This window comes from Pleurodeles waltl, chromosome 10, assembly GCF_031143425.1.
Source record: "Pleurodeles waltl isolate 20211129_DDA chromosome 10, aPleWal1.hap1.20221129, whole genome shotgun sequence".
NCBI classification, from domain to species: Eukaryota; Metazoa; Chordata; class Amphibia; order Caudata; family Salamandridae; genus Pleurodeles; species Pleurodeles waltl.
The window spans coordinates 1,044,923,116-1,044,945,737 of record NC_090449.1 but is presented as its reverse complement, the minus strand read 5'-3'; the positions used below and the strand labels follow the sequence as shown (position 1 = coordinate 1,044,945,737).

Below are 22,622 nucleotides of genomic sequence, written 5' to 3'. Positions count from 1 at the left end.
TGGGTCCTGTTGATGTCCTTTTCCTGCAGCACTGGGTTCTGTTTACTTCCTGTTCCTGCTGCACTGGGGCCTGTTTACTTCCTGTTCTGCTGCACGGGGTCCTGTTTACTTCCTGTTCTGCTGCACGGGGTCCTGTTTACTTCCTGTTTCTGCTGCGCTGAGTCCTGTTTACTTCCTGTTCCTGCGGCACTGGGTCCTGTTTACTTCCTGTTCCTGCTGCACTGGGTCCTGTTTACTTCCTCTTGTGCTGCACTGGGTCCTGTGTACTTCCTGTTCCTGCTGCGCTGAGTCCTGTTTACTTCCTCTTGTGCTGTACTGGGTCCTGTGCACTTCCTGTTCCTGCTTTGCTGAGTCCTGTTTAATTCCCATTCTGCGCTGGGTCCTGTTTACTTCCTGTTCTGCTGTGCTGGTTCCTGTTGACGTCCTGTTCCTGGTGCACTGGGTCCTGTTTACTTCCTGTTCTGCTGTGTTGGGTCTACTTTACTTCCTGTTCCTTCTGCACTGGGTCCTTTTTACTTCCTGTTCTGCTGTGCTGGGTCCTATTTACTTCCTCTTGTGCTGCACTGGGTCCTGTTTACTTCCTGTTCCTGCGGCACTGGGTCCTGTTTACTTCCTGTTCCTGCGGCACTGGGTCCTGTTTACTTCCTGTTTACTTCCTGTTCCTCCTGCACTGGGTCCTGTTTACTTCCTCTTGTGCTGCACTGGGTCCTGTTTACTTCCTGTTCCTGCTGCACTGAGTCATGTTTACTTCCGGTTCCTGCTGTGCTGGGACCTGTTTAATTCCCGTTCTGCGCTGGGTCTTGTTTACTTCTTGTTCTGCTGCGCTGGTTCCTGTTGATGTCCTGTTCCTGCTGCGCTGGGTCCTGTTTACTTCCTGTTCTGCTGTATTGGGTCTACTTTACTTCCTGTTCCTGCTGCACTGGGTCCTGTTTACTTCCTGTTCTGCTGCAATGGGTCCTGTTTACTTCCTGTACTGCTGCACTGGGTCCTTTTTACTTCCTGTTCTGCTGTGCTGAGTCCTATTTACTTCCTCTTGTGCTGCGCTGGGTCCTATTTACTTCCTGTTCCTGCTCATTGGTACTGTTTACTTCCTGTTCCTTCTGCACTGGATCCTGTTTACTTCCTGTTCTGCTACACTGGGTCCTGTTCACTTCCTGTTCCTGCTCATGGGTGCTGTTTACTTCCTGTTCCTTCTGCTGTCTTCACAATCCCTTAGACTAGGGTTAGCAAACGCAGAGCCGCGGACACCAAACGGAAATCCAGAAGTAGCAACTGGTTAGTAGAGCTGTTAAGCCTATTGGATGTCCATTGGTCAGTGTTTTTAGACTGACATGCCTGATGACAAGTTAAGGGAGTCATACCTCCTCTTCTCCTCAGCAGTGAGGGCCACTGCAACGATGTCTGGAGGTGTCAGCGACTGCAGAAATCAGAGACTCTGGTTGCTTCTAAGGACTAAAGTACTATGCAGCTATCCTACATACATTTATATTTTTTTGCTTCGAAATTTGTTTTCCCCCTGTGACCTTTGCCCCCAAAGACCACTGGGTGCCAACGCCAGTACTCACCAGCAGAGTCCTGAACTAATGCTGGTTAGGGGTTGAAACAGAAGTGCTCTCTTCTTTGGGCTATAGGGGGTCATTTTACTTGACTAATTCTTGGTAAACTAGTGGGAGTTATCAGCGTTTTGAGGGGCAACAAATTTTACTGTATCTGCAATGAGCAAACGCCCCTCTCACCATGGAGGCTTGTGGGGTTCGTATAGCCAAGTGCGCCAGATTTCACATGCATTTACAACATAATCTTAAATTCCTAAAGGGCACTTATTAAATATTGTAACATTTTTATTATTTACCAAGCAAACCCGACCCTCTCATGGAGAGTTGAAAGTCAGCCCATCCCAGGAAAAGTCAGAGACAGTGGTGGGAAAATGGAGCGTTTTTCAGCACAATCAAAACAAGCATTTGCGACGCAATGGGTCTCGCGTTTGCTCGAGTTAGAGCTATTAGCGTTGTAAACTCCTAACTGGACTTTTCTTGCCAAATAAATTGAAAATGAAAAGTAAAATAGTTGACAAAAGCGAACCAATTCAAGGCGCCATGGCCGCCATGTGCATGAGCGCGAATATGAGACACAAAAAGAAAAAGAAGTGCGCTCGCAGTCAAACCTATCGGCAAACGTGCAATTATCCATGTAACAGGGTCGGTGTCCAAGGCGGTAACAGCACCGCCCCAAAGAGAAATAAACGCGAAGCATTTACCAATGATAACAAAGGATTCTTGGAAGGTAAGCCCATGAAGGAGTGGAAGTGAGGGGCGCGCGGTGGGCGTGGTTAGAAGCCCACAGATAGATTACAACACATCATAGCGCTTATGCGTTCAACCTAAAAAGGCTGAAAAGCCACAGGTAATACATGCAGCTCAAAAACTGGATCTTCACATGGTCTATCATTGTTGCAAGCATTTTGTATATACTCCTACCTTTCACTTCCTTTCATTTTTCCACCCTGCTTCTGCGAAATAGGTTCTCATTCATATTTTAGGACTAACAGCAGTGCTTAATTTGGGCTTGTTGTTTCCGGTGCTGAGCACCACCACTTATTTTTGAGGGTCGTCGCTTATTCTTCTGCTTCGAGCTTTTACTGCGAGCAAAAGACACCTATGGGAAAGAGGGGGAAGAGAAAAATGAAAAAGCGTCACAGAGGCAAAAAGCTGCAAGAGTGAGCTGAAGGGGCAGGAAGTGGCCGTAAATGGATTGACGAGGCCCGAGATGGCTTCTGGATTACGCTGCCTCAGTATTCCGTGATCCCACATTTAATTGCAGCACCCGCGTGTTTAACAGGAGAGCTTTGGGCATCGGCACGTTTTTATTTACAAATTAAGCACTGACTAACAGACATCTTGGAAGGTTGCAAAAATAAACAAAACACAAATCTTGCAATGGAATAAAGTACACAGCACAGCTAGACAGGTTTTAGAGGTCTGTGCAGCAGCGCTATCACTGGAGTTATAGGGAGTTTAGAGGTTCAAAGGGCAGCTTTGAAACCTTCGCCGACTTGAATCTCAGACAAAAGTAGTGTCTGGCATTTAAATCAGAAATGTAAACATTTTGCTCCTGAACATCAGCTTGCCAACTTATAGGAGACATGAACTCAGTTCCACCCATACAAAAGGATAGCATTTTCATGGGGGAGAAAACACATTTTGAATTCTAAAATACCAACTTTGAATTTTTAGGAAATGTATGTGCTGGGCCTGGACATCGATTTGTAAATTTTCGAAGTACTACGATCATACCTGGATAAATTATCCCTGGCATGCTGATGCATGGACATCTCATGCCATGGATGGCATCTGTGTGGCGTCAATTATTAACCATTATGATGGGGGCAGCTTTATACCAGTGATGGATATCACAGTGCCACAGATGCCCATGGCATGTGAGAAATGACCACAATTATGCCAGGACAGGCATCACACTGGTTGTGGGTGGCCATGAATACCCACAATATGTCAGTAATTACTACCATTATACTCGGGACATCCCTGAATCCAGCCTGGGCACCATCATGTGGGGCCATCCACACAATATGTCAGGAGTTGGAAAAGCATGTAGAGGCCAGCATTATACCAAGAGTACATACCACCATGGGCATAATATGCCAAGACTTATCACCATTATACCACAGGTGTGTGGAAACCTTGCACATTTACAGACTCACACATGTGCATATACTTCAGTGCACATGCATTACACATATGTATACACACCAGCATCATTGAAGATGTATTTGTAGATATCTTCTGATGGCTGGCTGCATTTATCCCTCATTGGTTCTCTCCTTTCCCCCACCCAACTTCGGTCCCAGCTCCGGGTGGCATAACATGACATTCCCTGTGTGACACGAGCACTTCGAGTAACAACGCAGGCTGTGACCTTGTAGGTATCAATGTCACCGTAAGGTGGGGCACAGGTCCAGCAGTCACGTATGGAACACTTATGTACAGTGCTCCGCTTGGCAACCATGGGGCAATATTGCAGGGTCTCCCTAACAGAGCATCGAGAATCTGCATTGTAAACATACAAACTATGCATGTCTTATTGGCAGAGCATGGACTATGGTCCCTCCCCTCCCACTCGTCCACCAATCCAAGAGGAACTTTGGATTAAAGGGGAAAGAACAGCTGGGGCAGCACCCGAACCCCTAATGGGCGAGCCACAGTCCATGGTATGTGCATGTGATGCGTATGTGGGAGCCCTGCTAGAGGAATGTATGCGTGGGGTACAAGGAGCTCCCTATTAATGGGCCAAACCTGCTTATGTGACTCTTTCTCGCACATCTGTGGCCTAACAAAGGGTCATGTTTGAGAAGTCTGGAAGCTGCCAGGACTAAACACGATGGATACTGGCATTAACCCCGAAGTAGGAACGGAGATTGGTAGGAATAAGGCGTGGCACATGGAAACTGGAATAATGACTGGCAAGGAAAAAAAAGGCGAACAAAAGGCGAATTTATGAAAACTGGCATAGAAATTAATGAGGCGTTAACAGTGGTATGATTCATCACAGGCAAAACATTAACAAATCATTTTGAAGTGACATATAGAAGCATATAAAATGTTGGGCAATTAATACTGGCATAAAAAATGCTGAAGTAATAAATGCTGCTGCACAAAACCAGAAGGCAAAAAAAAGCTGGTCTAACCAACGATGATGCAATAAACACTGGAATACACCACCAGGCCATAAACACTGCAACCCATAATGAGGTCATAATAATTGGCATTAACAATGAGACATTAAACACTGTTTTAATAATATCGAGGCAATAAACACTGACACGGATAATGGTGCAATAAATACAAGCTGAAATAATGACGATGCAATAAACTGTCAAAAATAATGACGCAGCAAAAACCATATAAAAGATAAGAAGGCAATTTAAGATTGATTAACAATGGAGTGGGCAGTAAATAGTGGCACATGTTTGAAAATGTCAATGTTGAGGAAAACTCTTGATGGTCAAAAAATGCTAGCGTAAATTGGGCGCCCTGCCTTGAATGACAATGGAGCGATAAAAATGCCGTAGGAGCGGTGCTTAATTTGTTCTTGTTGTTTACGGTGCAGAGCACCGCCACTTATTTTTGAGGGTCGGTGCTTCTTCCCCAAGCATTTACTGTGAGCAAAAGACACATTTGGGAAAGATGGAGGAAGAGAAAAATGAAAAAGTGTCACAAAGGAAGAGAGCAGAGAGCTGCAAGAGTGAGTTGAAGGGACAGGGAGTGGCAGTAAATGGATTAAAGAGGCCCGAAATGGCTTCAGGATTAAGCTGCCTCAGTATTCCGGGTCCCCACATTTAATAGCAGCAGCTGCGTGTTTAAGAGGAGAGCTTTGGGAACCGGCACGTTTTTATTTACAAATTAAGCACTGCATAGGGGTGATTGCATTCGGTACTGGGAAGACTGTGGTGGTGGTAGCTGGTTTCCTGAGCTACTCTGGTAGGTTAAACCCCACGGCATCCCAAAGAGGACAACGTGAGTCTGAGAAGGGGCTGGAAGGAGTGTTTCCTGGCTCCATCTCTCAGGGACTGTATTGTGCTGGATGGTGAAAGTTGGAGTAGAGGTGACTGGGTGCTAATGCAGGTGGCGCTCTTGGATAAATCACTTTTAGGATGCACACAGGCCTACAACCCCAAGGAAAAACTGAAACCCAGATAGAGTGCTCACCTTCTTCCATGGATCCAGAGGTTACAGCCCAGAGCGTGTGAAGGATGCTCACTGCTAGCGACATGTTTTGCTGCCAGAAGGGCCAAGGAACATAGAACGTTAAAGGCAAAATCACAGAGTTGAGTGGTCAACTGGATCCATTCATTGGGAACCTCGCAGGGCTGATTACGTTCTTCTGGCTGGTTAGCTCAGTTCCGCCTCCGCGCAGTATGATTCCACACACGGCGTGGCGGTGCACAGTGAGAATGAGGAGTCATCACCAATGTGCCATCCAAGCGAACTCACTAGAAACTCACTCCATAATCCTCTAAAGATGAGGTTGGAATGGAAAATCTCCCAGCCACAGCTTGGGAAAGCCTGCAACCCCACCTCGAGGTCATCGTGGCAAGCTGTAGGTTTGTGACGCCCACCCCAGCTCACACCCTGATCATGCTTGGCACTAGAGTCATTAGTAACATGGATTGAGCTCCATGGCAGGCCTGTGTGGTCTACCGACATTGACTCTTGCCAGCTCATCGACCTGAAATTTGTAGCAGGGAAAATAATTATTGTGCAAGAAAGACCTATTTACCACATCATGCTTGGGAGAGATGTCTACCGACCCCTCCCACATTTTTAAAGTGTTCTGCCAGCCCCTTGCAGCTGGGTCCTTCGCCCAAACGTGGGGCATGAATGGTATATTTGTAGAATCCTCTGGATGTATAGAGGATGGGCACATGTGGCCATAGCCACACTGGAATCAATTTTGCATTTGCTACATCTATGTGGTACCTAAGACCGGGGGGTCGAAAAGAGCCCAGAGAGCAGATGTGTGCTGCAGAACTGCTCAAGGACATTCTGGGAATCCCTTTTAGTTTGTCAAGGTCTTTGGTGTAGAGGAAGTAACACAGGAGGGTCCCTTTGAAGATTGAAGAGTTTCCCTTGCCCTTTCCTGTTCCATTATTCACTGGAAGAACAAACCCTCACAGGTTAACAGGTAGTTAAGTTGAGGTTAATGTAGTTCAGTCCCCAGCCCATCTCTGTGTTACCGCCTTTTAACAAAGACATTGTCTGCACCCGTCTGAGTGGAAACACAAAGGAAGCAGACGAGCCCAGAACCAATCTCTTAACTGACTACTGAGATACACAGCCACTGACCACAACAGTAGTATAAACATGGGGGGATGTCCAGCTAATGTGCCAATATTCCTCTACTGGGAACAGAGATCCCACACCAGCAGCAAACGAGGAACTTTTTGTGCCCCAGGTTTCGAGTACCCACCACCAGTTCCCCTTGCCAGTTCAGGACAAGAACCTAGGGAAGCTCGCCAACATGTCGGGAGAAGCTGCCTTGAAGCCTCAGTTGAATGAAGGAGCTGACCATCTGCTGAGGAGGGGCATTGGAGGTTTCTTGCCTTAAGAAGATGTTCCCTAGAAAATGGAGGACAGTGAAGGACCTGAGGAGGTGGCAAACTGATGGCCCCTGTGACCTGGAGACAACCTGCTCTTCTCAGATTACAGTTGACAGTCAGGTGACCCGAATGTGCCTATAGTGTGTGCTGCCCTGTGGAAGTGATGAAGAATAGGGTGCGTTCCTGAGGACACACAACATGCAAGTGAGCAATGCACTACTAGGAGCTAACACTTACACCTGAGAGCCGATCATCAATTCACGACAGCTGTCACAGTTGCACTGGTCTGAGCTGTGCCAAGATGGAGGGTGGCATCTGTTCAAAAACGGTGAAACTGGGTATCCCCTGACCCACCATTCCATCCGGGGGGGCTCGTGTCTTTCTTTGGGTGGAGGGCTATAGTATGCGCTCAATGAAAAAACCCAAGGAGCAGGCCTCACCCAACCGATGCCAAACTACCCCAATGCAACCTCTTTGCCACTGGTACTGGCAATTCCTATGATTCTCCAACTAAGCATATGTCATCATGTCTGCCAAAGACCATATCCAATATCAGCTGGGCTGGGGCACACCCAGTGTCAGGTGGGCTGGGGAGATGCAGGTGAGTTGATAATTGTTAACTTTTTAAAAGGTTCTAGAGAATGTGGCCAAAGTCTGGGGTGTCTCTCCTTTAGGAGTAAAAAATGGGAAGATAACTTTATGCCCAACAACAAAAGTTGGCTCAGAACGTTTGTTGATCAGGTCATTTCTTCAGCTCATCCTTAGTCTTTACCAGGGCCTCTTGCATCCTCTTTCGAACATCCACCAAATGTTGCAAAAAATTTCAGGCTGCACGTTTCGATGAACCTATCGAAACAATTTCCAGAGTCAACCTAGGAGGAAAACCTTGGGCACAAAAAAATGTGAGATTCTGATTGCACTGTACACACTATTATGGTAAGCAAACTCAACATAGCTCAAAAGTGATGCCCCATTATTATAGGATGCATTTCAGAATCATCATAGAAATTGTTCTGAAGTCTGATTGGTGTGTTCAGTCAAGCAATTAAACTGGGGATGAAATCCTTATGACAAGCCCCGAGAAATACCTAAGGCTGAACAGACTGCTTTCCAGAACTTAGAAATGTATTGCTGACCTCTATCAGAAATAATAGTTGATGGTAATCCATGCAAGTGAAAAATATCTCTGGTGAAACGTTGAGCCATGACTTGAGCAGGTGGTATTTTCTTGAAAGGTGAAAAATATGCCATTTTAGAAAAAAAACTATCCACTGTGACCATAACCATAGTGTTACTTTAGGAAGCGGGCAGTTAAACAATTAAATCAGCCGCAATGGTGTGTCATGGTCTGGGCACACTGTAATGGATGCAACAAGCCATAGCACCTTAAGTGTGAGATTTGAGACTGAGCACAGATGACACAAGAAATGACATAGGAACAGAGGTCCCTAGTTGAAGGAATATGCAGGAATTATGTGCAGTTAAAAGACAATTTTAATCAATTAAACAATTAAAGTCACAAAGCGGCGCAGTGAGTGCCGTGCAGAACAATGTGCTCACTGCTTCTTCGTAAGTGACACACGCGTGTGATAAAGGTGATCATCTTACGTGCCAAAATAAGATGGGAAACTGAACCACTGAATTTTGCAGAGGGAGACTTTTAATCACAGGCTCTTAGGCTGGAAGGACTCAATTACTAAATCCTGAAGAGGGTTATTTTTAAACACACACCTCACACTAAAAGGATTGAACCACTGATCCCTGCGGAGGTGTACTTTTCCAGATCATTCCTGTTCTAGGAAGGATTGAACCACTGAATTATACAAAGTAAGACACTCAAAACTAAACCTGAAGGATTTTATACCTGCCTCAACCCTGTAAAGCAGTGGTTCCCAACCTTCTGACTTCTGTGGACCCCCCACTTTATAATTACTGGAGCCCGGGGACCCCCACTGAATCTTTATTGGATTCTGCCCCCCCCCCCCCACAGAGTCATTACTGAAAGCTGGGGACCTAATCTATTAATATTATTTAATTTTCTAAGCAGTCGCAGACCGCCTCAGGAGGCTTTGTGGACCTCCAGGGGTCCCCGGACCACAGGTTGGGAACCACTTATGTAAATGACTGAAGCTTATATTATGCAGCATCGGGGAAATTTTCAACACACCTTTAGATTGGGACTGAATCATTAGCTCCTGCAGAGGGGGACGTTTGAGCACCTGCCCCGACCCTCGAGGCAGTGGCAGCCGGAAGTTTTAGGAGAGGGGGCGGGAAGCACACTCACACTTTCACACACACGCATGCACGCACATCCATTAACACGACTCATCAACATTCACACAAACATGCACGCACCAAACATTCATTTAAAAAGATCTCTCAAGCACACACACACTTACCTGAAGCCTCAGAGGTCCCGGGGGGGTTGGGACTGCTGCCTTCCCTCATTGGCTGACCTTAGGTCAGCCAATGAGGGAAGGCAGCAGTCCCAGCCTCGTCACAGAGTGGGATGGGGTCAGTGAGACTGCTGACCCCACCCCACTCTGGGACGAGGTGTCACTGATTGACACTCGCCCTGGGTGCTTCAGGGCTTAAACCTGAAGCACCCAGATCGAAGTCAATGGGTGACGCTTTCCTCGTCACCAGGAGGAAGGTCTCGAGGCACCTTTGCTGAGCCGAGGATGTCACGCCCATAGGAGCTGTGACCTCTTCAGCCCAGCAAAGTTCAGCTCAGGCAGCCAGGAGTCTACGCAAATCGAGCGAGTCTGCTCCTGGCTGCCTGACCTGAACATGAAGAGTGTCTGTCAGGCTGACCTTTGCTCAGCCTGACAGACACTCTTCATGAGGGGCAAAAGGTGGGGGGGGGGGCGTGGCCCCTCCGCCCTAAAGGGCGGGCCGCACCTGCCTCGAGGGACTGAAGAGTTGTATCCCATAGAGACAGATTTCATGACCCTCCCTTCGTCCTGGAAGGTGTGAAGCCGCTTCCGGTTCAGCACATGGACAGCTCCCGCCTTCCTTTGCACCTTTTATGTCAGTAGCTGCTTCCAAATTACTGCCCGCGTGCAGTACCGGAAGTCTGCTTCGGTAGCACCAATGCCCAGCCCCCTTCACCATACCATAGAATACAGCATCAACCGCTCCTCTGAGCTGCATCAAGCGAATATTCAACCAGGATTCCTGGCATCTGCCTCGGCCTCACTGTGTGACCCTGAACAAATTACTTGATGGTGGATGCCAATGTTATGCACTGTTTAAATGTAGGTGTTTCTTTTATTAGGGCTTCTGGAAAGGTCTGGTTCTTACACCGAACTCTATTTACACAGACTTGTAAGCTGGGTCAATGGTGGGGTTTGTCACTGGCAAAAACAGGATGGATGTTTAGCAGTGTGTTTAACTTCTTGGCTTGCTGCCTGAGTTTCCTCGCACATTTCTTACGGCCTCCCTATACTGCAGTGGTAGACCTGCTTTGAGTGGATAAAACCTATGACAAACGACATTTCCTAAACATTCTGTGGATGAATTCTGACTTACTTTATACCAGTGGTTCCCAACCTGTGGTCCGGGGACCACTGGGGGTCCGCAGAGCCTCCTCAGGGGTTTCGCGACTGCTTAGAAAATCTAATAATCTTAACAGATTAGGTCACCATCTTTGATTATTGACTCAGTGGGGAGTCCCTCAATTCAGTAATGATTCAGTGGGGGTCTCCGGGTTCCTGTATTGATAAAGTGGGGGTCCACAGAAGTCAAAAGGTTGGGAACCACTGCTCTATATGGTTCAGAATATTATGGGGGAAAGGATATGCAAACTATCTCACAGTTGCAGTTGTGTTTAAGCCAGTTCTTATACCTGCTTGATTCTGACGGGAGCCGGAAAAGAGTGAAACATCATTTTGCGAAGGGTTCCCATCGTCAATGGCGGCCCTCACCCGTTCTTCACATCAACAACAGGTCTGAAGCAAAGGTGTGTTTTTCACTCACAAACTGCTGGCACTATGCATATGATACAATGTATCTTTCCAATCGGTGTGTGCCAGCTCTCTGTATAGGATACAGTGTCTCTTTCCAGTGTATGTGTACCATGTCTCTGCATAGGATACAGTGTATCATTCCAATCAGTGTGTGCCGGCTCCCTGCATAGGATACAGTGTATCATTCCAATCTGTGTGTGCTAGGATACAGTGTATCATTCTAATCTTTGTGTGCCAGCACTCTGCATAGGATACAGTGTATCATTACAATCTGTGTGTGCCAGCAATCTGCATAGGATACAGTGTATCATTGCAATCTGTGTTGACCAGCACTCTGCATAGAATACAGTGTATCATTGCAATCTGTGTGTGCCGGCTCTCTGCATAGGATACAGTGTATCACTGCAATCTGTGTGTGCCAGAAATCTGCATAGGATACAGTGTATCATTGCAATCTGTGTGTGCCAGCTCTCTGCATAGAATACAGTGTATCATTGCAATCTGTGTGTGCCGGCTCTCTGCATAGGATACAGTGTATCACTGCAATCTGTGTGTGCCATCACTCTGCATAGGATACAGTGTATCAGTGCAATCTGTGTGTACCAACTCTCTGCATAGGATACAGTGCATCCTTTACATCTGTGCGTGCCAGCACTCTGCATAGGATATGGTGTATCATTCTAATCTGTGTCTGCCGGCTCTCTGCATAGGATACAGTGTATCAATGTGATCTGTGTGTGCCGGCTCTCTGCATAGGATACAGTGTATCATTGCAATCTGTGTGTGCCAGCTCTCTGCATAGAATACAGTGTATCATTGCAATCTGTGTGTGCCGGCTCTCTGCATAGGATACAGTGTATCATTGCAATCTGTGTGTGCCAGCAATCTGCATAGGATACAGTGTATCATTGCAGTGCAGTGTATCATTGCAATCTGTGTTTACCAGCACTCTGCATAGGATACAGTGTATCATTGCAATCTGTGTGTGCCAGGTCTCTGCATAGAATACAGTGTATCATTGCAATCTGTGTGTACCGGCTCTCTGCATAGGATACAGTGTATCACTGCAATCTGTGTGTGCCATCACTCTGCATAGGATACAGTGTATCAGTGCAATCTGTGTGTACCAACTCTCTGCATAGGATACAGTGCATCCTTTAAATCTGTGCGTGCCAGCACTCTGCATAGGATATGGTGTATCATTCTAATCTGTGTCTGCCGGCTCTCTGCATAGGATACAGTGTATCAATGTGATCTGTGTGTGCCGGCTCTCTGCATAGGATACAGTGTATCACTGCAATCTTCGTGTGCCAGCTCTCTGCATAGGATACAGTGTATGAATGCGATCTGTGTGTGCCGGCTCTCTGCATAGGATACAGTGTCTCTTTCCAATGTTTGTGTGTCAGCTGTCTGCATACGGTACCGTGTATCATTGCAATCTGTGTGTGCCAGCAATATGCATAGGATACAGTGTATCATTGCAATCTGTGAGTGCCAGCTCTCTGCATAGGGTATAGTGTATCATTCCAATCTGGGTGTGCCAGCTCTCTGCACAGAATACAGGGTCTCTTTCCAGTGTATGTGTACCAGCTCTCTGCATAGAGTATAGTGTATCATTCCAACCTGTGTGTGCCAGCACTCTGCATAGTATACAGTGTATCATTCCTATGTGTGTGTGCCAGCACTCTGCATAGGATACAGTGTATCATTCCTATGTGTGTGTGCCAGCTCTCTGCATACAATACGTCTGCTTCCAATCTGTGTGTGCCAGCACTCTGCACAGAATACACCATCTCTTTTCAGTGTTTGTGTGCCAGCTCTCTGCATAGGGTATAGTGTATCATTCCAATGTGTGTGCGCCAGCTGTGTGTGCCAGCTCTCTGCATAGGATACAGATTTCCAGTGTATGTGTACCAACTCTCTGCATAGAATACAGTGCATCATTGCAATCTGTGTGTGCCAGCTCTCTGCATGGGATACAGTGCATCATTGCAATCTGCATAGGATACAGTGCATCATTGCAATCTGTGTCTGCCGGCTCTCTGCATAGGATACAGTCTATCATTGCAATCTGTGTGTGCCAGCACTCTGCATAGGATACAGTGTCTCTTTCCAATGTTTGTGTGTCAGCTGTCTGCATAGGGTACCGTGTATCATTGCAATCTGTGTGTGCCAGCAATCTGCATAGGATACAGTGTATCATTGCAATCTGTGTGTACCAACTCTCTGCATAGGATACAGTGTATCATTGCAATCTGTGTGTACCAGCTCTCTGCATAGGATACAGTGTATCATTGCAATCTGTGTGTACCAGCTCTCTGCATAGGATACAGTGTATCATTGCAATCTGTGTGTGGCAGCTCTCTGCATAGGATACAGGGTATCATTGCAATATGTGTGCCCCAGCTCTCTGCATAGGATACAGTGTACCATTCCAATGTGTGTGCGCCAGCTGTGTGTGGCAGCTCTCTGCATAGGATACAGGGTATCATTGCAATCGGTGTGTGCCAGCTCTCTGCATAGGATACAGTGTCTCTTTCCAGTGTATGTGTACCAGCTCTCTGCATAGGATACAGTGCATCATTCCAATCTGTGTGTGCTAGCACTCTGAAGAGGATAAAGTGTTTGTTTCCAGTGTCAGTATGCTAGCACGTTGCACAGGATACAGTGCCTGTTTTCAGTGTGTGTGTGTGTGTGCCAGTCAGCTCTCTGCATGGGACACAGTGTCTGTTTTCCATCTGTGTGTGTGAGCACTCTGCATAGGATAAAATGTCTATTTCCATGTGTGTATGCAGCTGTCTGCATAGAAAACAACGTCTGTTTCCAGGGTGTGTATGCTAGCACTTTGCATAAGATACAGTGTGTGTTTCCATTCTGTCTCTGCACGAGCTATTCATAGAAAACAGTGCCTATTTCCAGGCTGCCTGGGCCAGGACTATGCATAGTATACAATGCATGTTTACAGTCTGTCTCTTTCAGCGCTATGCGTAAGATAGAGTATATTTCCAGTCTGTGTCTGCAAGCGCTACGCATAGGACACACTGTCTGTTATAGCCAGCCGCTGCAAGCACTATCCTTGTGATACAGTTTATGATGGCAGTCTGTTTCTGCCATCACCATGCATATGATACAAACAGTTTATGATTGCAGTCTGTTTCTGCCATCACTATGCATATGATACAGTTTATGATTGCAGTCTGTTTCTGCCATCACTATGCATATAATGCAAACAGTTTATGATTGCGGTCTGTTTCTGCCATCACTATGCATATGATACAGTTTATGATTGCAGTCTGTTTCTGCCATCACTATGCATATGATTCAAACAGTTTATGAGTGCAGTCTGTTTCTGCCATCACTATGCATATAATGCAAACAGTTTATGATTGCAGTCTGTTTCTGCCATCACTATGCATATGATGCAAACAGTTTATGATTGCAGTCTGTTTCTGCCATCACTATGCATATAATGCAAACAGTTTATGATTGCAGTCTGTTTCTGCCATCACTATGCATATGATACAGTTTATGATTGCAGTCTGTTTCTGCCATCACTATGCATATGATACAGTTTATGATTGCGGTCTGTTTCTGCCATCACTATGCATATGATACAAACAGTTTATGATTGCAGTCTGTTTCTGCCATCACTATGCATATAATGCAAACAGTTTATGATTGCGGTCTGTTTCTGCCATCACTATGCATATAATGCAAACAGTTTATGATTGTGGTCTGTTTCTGCCATCACTATGCATATGATACAAACAGTTTATGATGGCGGTCTGTTTCTGCCATCACTATGCATATGATACAAACAGTTTATGATTGCAGTCTGTTTCTGCCATCACTATGCATATGATACAAACAGTTTATGATTGCAGTCTGTTTCTGCCATCACTATGCATATGATACAGTTTATGATTGCAGTCTGTTTCTGCCATCACTATGCATATGATACAAACAGTTTATGATTGCAGTCTGTTTCTGCCATCACTATGCATATGATACAAACAGTTTATCACTGTGCATATGATACAAACACAAACAGTTTATGATTGCAGTCTGTTTCATCACTCTGCACGGGGTACATGTATGTTTCCATTCTGACTCTGCAAGCATGCATACGATGCCAGCCGTGTCTTTTTCCAGTCTCTCTGCCTGCACTATGCAGGGTGTCTCTTCCGCCTCTGTTGCCTACACTGATCCCGTGATACCAGCCCTGTCAGTTTCCAGTCTGTGTCCCATCAATATCCATATGATGCAGGATCTGTTGTCCAGATTGTCTGTGCATCACTGTTCACATGATGCAAACAGTGTCTGTTTGCCCTCTCGTTGTCTCCATAAACACGTGACACAGAAATGTCTGCCTTCATGGGTTAAGCACATGATAGTCTGTCTTCCTGTCTTAAGCACATGACACAGATCCTGTATGTTAAATGGATATAGCAAAGACTCAGACTTATTGGCTTTGTCAATGTTTGCTTTAAGGCATCGAAGATAAATGCAGCCAGCGGGCCGAATTATTGCCAGTTGTCAGGTGCAGGCCACCAGGCGAGTGCAGGTAATTGTGCAGCATAGTGCAGTGAAGGGGGTTGGGATCACCACCTTCGGGGTCTCCGTTTACCTTGCTCTGGGCACATTTTGCAATGTGTCCCGGTCCCTAGAGAGGTGGTGAAGGCCACACACCCTAAGCGGCGCATGGCGAGTTAAAAGCTTGGGGAACAGCCTAGTTGTTACCTCCTGACAGAAGTTGAGGCGGGTCATAAGAGGCTGAGCCCTTTCACAGAGTATGGGCTTAATACCAGTCTGCAAAGCCCAGTCTGAAAACCCTATTACAAGCCGCGAGCCATATGAAAGCCTGCAAAGCCCTATCACAGCCAATAAGGTACGATAACAGTCTGCACGACCCAATAAGAGTCTGCAAGGCCCAATAACAGTCCATGAGACCCTATCAGAGTCTGCAAGGCTTTGTCACAGTCCACAAGACCCTATCACAGTCCGCAAGGCCCTATCACAGTCCACAAGGCCCTATCACAGTCCACAAGACCATATTACAGTCCGCAAAGCCCTATTGCAGTCCGCAAGACCCTATTACAGTCTACAAGGCCCAATCACAATCCACAAGACCCTATCGCAGGCTGCAATGACTTATCAAACTCTGCAAGGACCTATCACAGTCAGCAGGGTAACGGTCTAAACCAGTGGTTCCCAACCTTTTGATTTCTGTGGACCCCCACTTTAACATTAATGGAACCCAGGGACCCCCACTGAATCATCATGGGAATCCGGGGACCCCCGCCTGAGTCATTACTGGAAGCTGGGGACCGAATTTGTCAATATTTGTCAATATTTTGTAACTTTCCAGGCTCTCGCGGACCCCCTGAGAAGGCTTCGCGGACCCCCAGAGGTCCCCGGACCACAGGTTGGGAACCACTGGTCTAGACGACACTACCAAAGAATGCAGGTCCCTATTACAGCCTGCAAGGCCCTATCACAGCCTGTAAGGCCCTATCACAGCCTGCAAAGTCCTATCACAGTTTTCAGGGCCACAAAACATCTCAAAAGGCCCCACCTCAGTCCAAAAGGCCCTATCAGTCCTCATGGACTTGCAAAACAGACACATTGGATACACACAGTCCAGGCTCAGCGGCACTCCTTTTCGTCAGATTACATTCTAAATGATATCTGACAAAACTGTTTACTTAGAAATTGAGAACTATGTACAATAAAGGCTCCCTGGACCAATCAGCTGCGACTGCCCCATTGCTTTGAGTGTGTGAAGGCTCACACCCTCTAACCACCTGCCCCGGCCATGTGGGGTATCCCCCCTTCTCCCTCCAGAAGGGCAGCGCGTGGTCACCCAAGTTCATGGTTTTGTCTTTGTCATGAACATTTTCAAGAGACCACTCAGAGGTTGAAAGAATCCCAGTTGTGTTGCAGCTCTTTATAAAGTGTGATGTTTTGAATATTAAAGTGCCTCTTTGTAATACATAATATGAACATTAAATGGAAAGGTGAGCTTGCAGAGGTCCTAGATTGTGAACACCAGGTACCCCAAAACTAAACAAAGTTTTAGAACATATATTGAATGTGCCATTTAAAGGAGTCAAGCCTTACATGGCAACACGTGTACACGTGGGCGTGTTTTCTGCTGAATGTCCCGTTGTGTATGTTTACATGATCAATTTTACAACGGAAGACAGAAAGGATGGAGTTAATTAAATGTTGTTCCTCTTTTTACGTTAAATCAATATATATATATTTATTTCCTAGTGGCGGTCGCCACTACGTAGTTATAGTTAGGACCATGTTTCCATAGGAAAAGCATTTTTTGACTTGCCTATATCTTTGGCACCGTTTGACGAATCTTCACGAAATTGTCAGGAAAAAGTGTTGCAGTTATTCTTGTTGCGCATGGAAAGTTTTGGGGTGATCCGCCACCAGAGAAAAAGGAGGCTCAAAAAAGGTTGCATTTCCCATGTTAATTTACATAGCATTCTTTAGACACGACTAAAGGCTGAACCGCTGGACGGAATTACACCAGATTTGGCAGAAAGCTAGCGGCCGGTAGGCAGATTATGCTTTTGCTTAATTGGTGTGAATCGGTTCAGTAGTTTTTAATATATTGAAAGAAAAATAAATTTGTATATCTCTGGCTGCAAATAATTCATGATTTTTTTGCAAATACGAGTGCGAAAAGAAGTATTGCAATCGGCTGACTGCAACTGGACTACAAAGTTGCGGCCACCATTTTATTTCACGGGACATGGAGCCGGCGGTGAAAATCCAAATTGAAAGTGGCATTAGGGGTCAGGGTGAACGTACCCTGGCCCCACGGGTGTGATATAGGTGTGTTTTAGGTGCAAATTATGGCTTTAAAATAATTTTGCGTCACCATACGTGACATTTGCAAAAATTCACAATTTATTTGCGAATATGGAAACATTTGAAAGAAAAACCACAGACTCATTCATACACTAATTAATTCACTCATACATGCACTCAGATACTCATGTGTCCACTCACACACCCACTCAGACACTCACGCACCCCCTCAAACCCACTCAGACTCACACAGCCACTTTCAGACCTACTCAAACACTCACACACCCACTCAGAGATCCATTGACAGAGACAGGCCCTGTGGCCAACCCTGCTGCCCACAGCCAAAGGACGTGCATGCATGGGGTTGGGTGGTATAAGGGCTTTGCTGCAAGGCCTGGCTGCAGGCCAGGCCTTGTGACCAACCCCTGCTGCACATGGCCAAAGGCTGTGCGCGGCAGGGGTTGGAATAACGTATAGTAATTAAAATTGCTTTATGTTAGAAAAGCATAGAAATTCACTGACAAAAAACACCAAAGGTTACGGGGACGTTATCGTTAGGTTCTGAATTTGCTCGTACAAAACCACAGAAATTCAGCAGTTATAGGCAGAGTTCTTTTAAGTAACTATAACCCGCTCCCTAAGGTAACTATAACTTGCACGTTTATCATGCACAGCTAATTTTTCCACATATTATATGATTGGTGACATATTCTTTGGCATCTTTGATATTATCACTGCAACGTTTGCAATAAAATTATTGAGAAAACTGTGCATGGCAAGGGTGCATGTTATAGTTACTTAAAAGAAATCTAACTATAACTGCTGAGTTTCTATGGTAAATTCAGAACCTAACGATAACGCCCCCTGTAAACTTTGTTTTTTCAGTATATATATATATATATATATATGTATATATGAAATATAACATTTTATAGACTTCAGAGTCTTACAAAGCATGTGTTAAAATGTCAGAAATGCTAGATAATAATTCATAATGCCCAGTTTGCCTGAAGTTGCATAAAATGGCCTACACTTTACCTTTCCTTGCTGCAGATTTTATTTTGCTTGGCTCATAATTTAATCAATCCAGCTTCATAAATGAGCCCTTCATTGGAGCACCGATCTAGTGGACCTGCATATAAAAATAAAACGACAATGGCTCCTTGCAGCCAGAAGGGCTGAGACACGGTCAGTCACATGGTGAGGACGCACCAGACCCAAAAGGCGCCTGAGCTGAGTATCATACCCCATCATTTCTTCTAAGTAATGAAAATCCATTTTTTTCTAGTACTATGAAAATAAGAGTTTTTGTTGTTGTTTTTTTTTAACCTTTGTAGTACTAACCAGTCAGATGGGGGAAGAGTGTAGAGATGGGCGCCCAAAATGGTGATGGGTTCAAGCCACGAGTCCTGTGAGTCGAAAGAAACCTCAGTAATTTAGACATGTCCATACTCAAGAAAAGCAGTGCTAGGGCACGGTTGACACACTGTGTCCTGAAGTGGCTGTCATAGTACTGGAAGCAAAGACTACCTATTGGAAGATGCTTGAGGCAGGCTGTAGAGTACCTTTAGGGAAGAGACACTATAGAAATGAAGTCAGTTCATGAAGCATCCTTCCAGTGAAAGTGGTGGACAGTGAACCATGGTAATGACAGAATTGAGTAATCAAGGGTAAAGCTGGAGACTACATAGGCCCTCATTTCAACCTTGGCGGGCGGCGGAGACTGCCCGGCAAGGTTGAACCGCCTAACGGCCGCAGCCCAGCAGGGATGTGGCCCGTAACATTGCAGCCGGTTCCTAATGGAGCCGGCAGCAATGTGGCGGTGCGGCGGGTGCAGCAGCACCCGTCGCGCTTTCCACTGTCTGCCAAGCAGACAGTGGAAATCACGATGGGGCTGTGCCTGGGGGCCCAAGCACTGCCCATGCCAAGTGCATGGGGAGTGCAGGGGCCCCCAGGGACCCCAAGGGGCCCCGCGAGTCCCCTTACCGCCAGCCTACACCGCCATGGACAGGCTGGCGGTAAGGGGAGTCAAAATCCCCAGGGCAGCGCTGCAAGCAGTGCTGCCCTGGCAGATTGCGACCGCCGGGACATCCATGGCAGTAAACCGCCGGTCCCGGCGGTAATGCCGCAGTCATAATATCGCATTTCGCACCGCCAGCCTGTTGGCGGTACGAACGCCACTTTAACCCTGGCGGTCGGTGACCACCTGGGTTGAAATGAGGGACATAGGGGGTTATTCTAACTTTGGAGGAGTGTTAATCCGTCCCAAAAGTGACGGTAAAGTGACGGATATACCACCAGCCGTATTACGAGTTCCATAGGATATAATGGACTCGTAATACGGCTGGTGGTAAATCCGTCACTTTTCCGTCACTTTTGGGACGGATTAACACCTCCTCCAAAGTTAGAATAACCCCCATAGTCTTTTAGTTGGTCAGACTGGCTTGAAATTTCTTTCATGTTTTTTCCGTCACAACTCATGTTTTGCGTTTCGTTTCTATCAATGGCACTTTTGTGAATTTGCACTTCTGACTTGAGTTTCAAACTTTGAATTAGCCCTGATGAGGGCATGAATTCTCCATCACAAAGTCCCACAAGTAGCCTTTACTCCGATGGTAGACATTAAAACATTTACAAAAACCGCTGGTCTCATGTTTCTGAGTGTGTATAAACTGGTCTCTATGTGCCAAGCTCTAATAGTGTACTGAGGCAGCTGGTGACATTTTGGTTTCTTCCGTTTTTTTTCTGCTCACTCTAGAATTCCAGCGCTGAACAGCGGATCCGCCTTGACCTCGGACTTTGGGACAAATTTAGTGAGCTTGCGACTAAGTGCATTATCAAAATTGTGGAATTTGCAAAGCGGTTGCCTGGCTTTACCAGCTTGACCATCGCAGACCAGATCACACTACTAAAGGCGGCGTGCCTGGATATCTTGGTAAGTGATGGTAATGTTTGTTCTCGGTCATCACATGACAGTGCCTCCGTAGCCCTGCCTATCACGATTTATCATTTAGATCCACAAGTTGTCCAAATTCACACCATTGCCATCAGTTTGGATTTGGATTCAACTATGCTCAGTGCTTTAAATGGGCCGGTACTCTCCGGTACTGAGTACCGGCACTTTTTTATTTTGAGAGGGAGAGTACCGGCATATCTCAAGAAAAACGTAATACTTTTAATTGGAGAGTACCGGCACTTCTCAGAAACAAGCAGGTACTCTGTTACAGAGTACCTGCACTTCTATTTTTCCATTTAAAGCACTGACTATGCTCAATAAAATCCACAGACAAAATGAATGATCTTTTTAAGAATAGGATTATTTAATGATTGGCCCTGATGAAGGCTTCTAGCACTCGCATGAAGTCGCAACGTTTTCAGCAATGTCTCTTCTTGAATTCTCACTTACATGGAAAGATGATTGAATGCCCTCAACAGACTCAATTTATGAATTTGTATTCATTGTTACACGATGGAAGATCTGTGCTGTACCTGTGGAAAAATACTGTGTTTACAGTAGCGACATAGGTGAACTGCTACTGGCATGTGGGCCATCACTCTAATAGACCGATTACAGTATACTTTTGACCTTTTGCACTTTGATTAATTCTCTACTGACTTTAGACTAAATAAAAACACTTATGGTCATCAGTGATGATTAACTCTAAAAAGTAAATGCATGTGGATTGGTCCATGCTGAAAGAGGCTTTAAATAAAGACTGTACCGTGTTTATCAGATGTGTTTACACATTATTGAATAGTGGAGCAGATTTTGAAGTTGTAAATCAGCCCAAGAATAATACTGACTAATAAGCAACCCATATCCGCACTGTGAAACACTACTGTTCCAACATAGGAAGGATACAGGCAGTACAACATCCTGATTGCATTAAAAAGAAGATCACAGCGGAGGTGTACACTCAGGTCCATGGTATAACACCCTTTCGTCTAGGAAGATCTTCCACTTTAGCTTGGGATACAATTGAGGCCACACCCCACAAACTTACCTAATAGAAGTATCTGCAACCACATAGTCCTAGCAGAAAGACATAACAGCCCTGATTTCAAGTTAGCAGAGCAAACTTAACACACTTTTTTATGTGCTGATTTCACTCATTCTGATTATTATAAGTTGGTAGGTTTTTCCGTATCAGGCCTCACCTTGTATGGGAGAACCTGACCCAACGTTACTGGTTAGAATATCCAGCTGGAACAATTGCATTAGGATGTGCCTTTCACAACAGACAATTTTCTTTTTCTTTTTTTTTTTTATACAATGCTTTTCCTTGCTAGAAAAAGCCTCCTCTTTCCATCTCTATTCTTTTACACCTTCCCTCATCTCCCAACTTACCATAGGCCGGTGCATACATTTACGGCCAGCATAGAGCAGGTGATGAACGTGTATGGTGCAACTCCACAAATTCCTTGTAGGTTTATTGCTTGAAAAATCAACAATTCTGTGTGGTTTATTCACTGGAAAAGTCAGTTCTCCATTTTATGTGATTTAACTCGTAATTGCACAGTACTGGGGTGATTTTATCAGGAGTTCACAGTAAAATTGGATGAGACGTTATTGTGGTCCCATGATTGTGCAACACGTAATTATAGCCAAAACAGAGTCTCTTCCAAGGATTGTAGCCAAAACAGAGTCTCTTCCAAGGATTGTAGCCAAAACAGAGTCTCTTCCAAGGATTCTCTTCCAAGGATATTAGCCA

The 22,622-nt window shown here is 45.6% G+C and overlaps 1 protein-coding gene across 2 annotated transcripts in view; it reads left to right on the top strand.

Annotated features, from left to right (window-relative positions):
• Positions 1-22,622, top strand: part of RARB (retinoic acid receptor beta) — a 292,516-nt gene that overhangs the window by 181,986 nt on the left and 87,908 nt on the right. For both annotated transcript variants that reach the window (XM_069212031.1, XM_069212030.1), the window contains exon 5: positions 20,669-20,845. In XM_069212031.1, the coding sequence (XP_069068132.1) occupies positions 20,669-20,845 (177 nt within the window). The remainder of the gene's footprint in view (positions 1-20,668; positions 20,846-22,622) is intronic.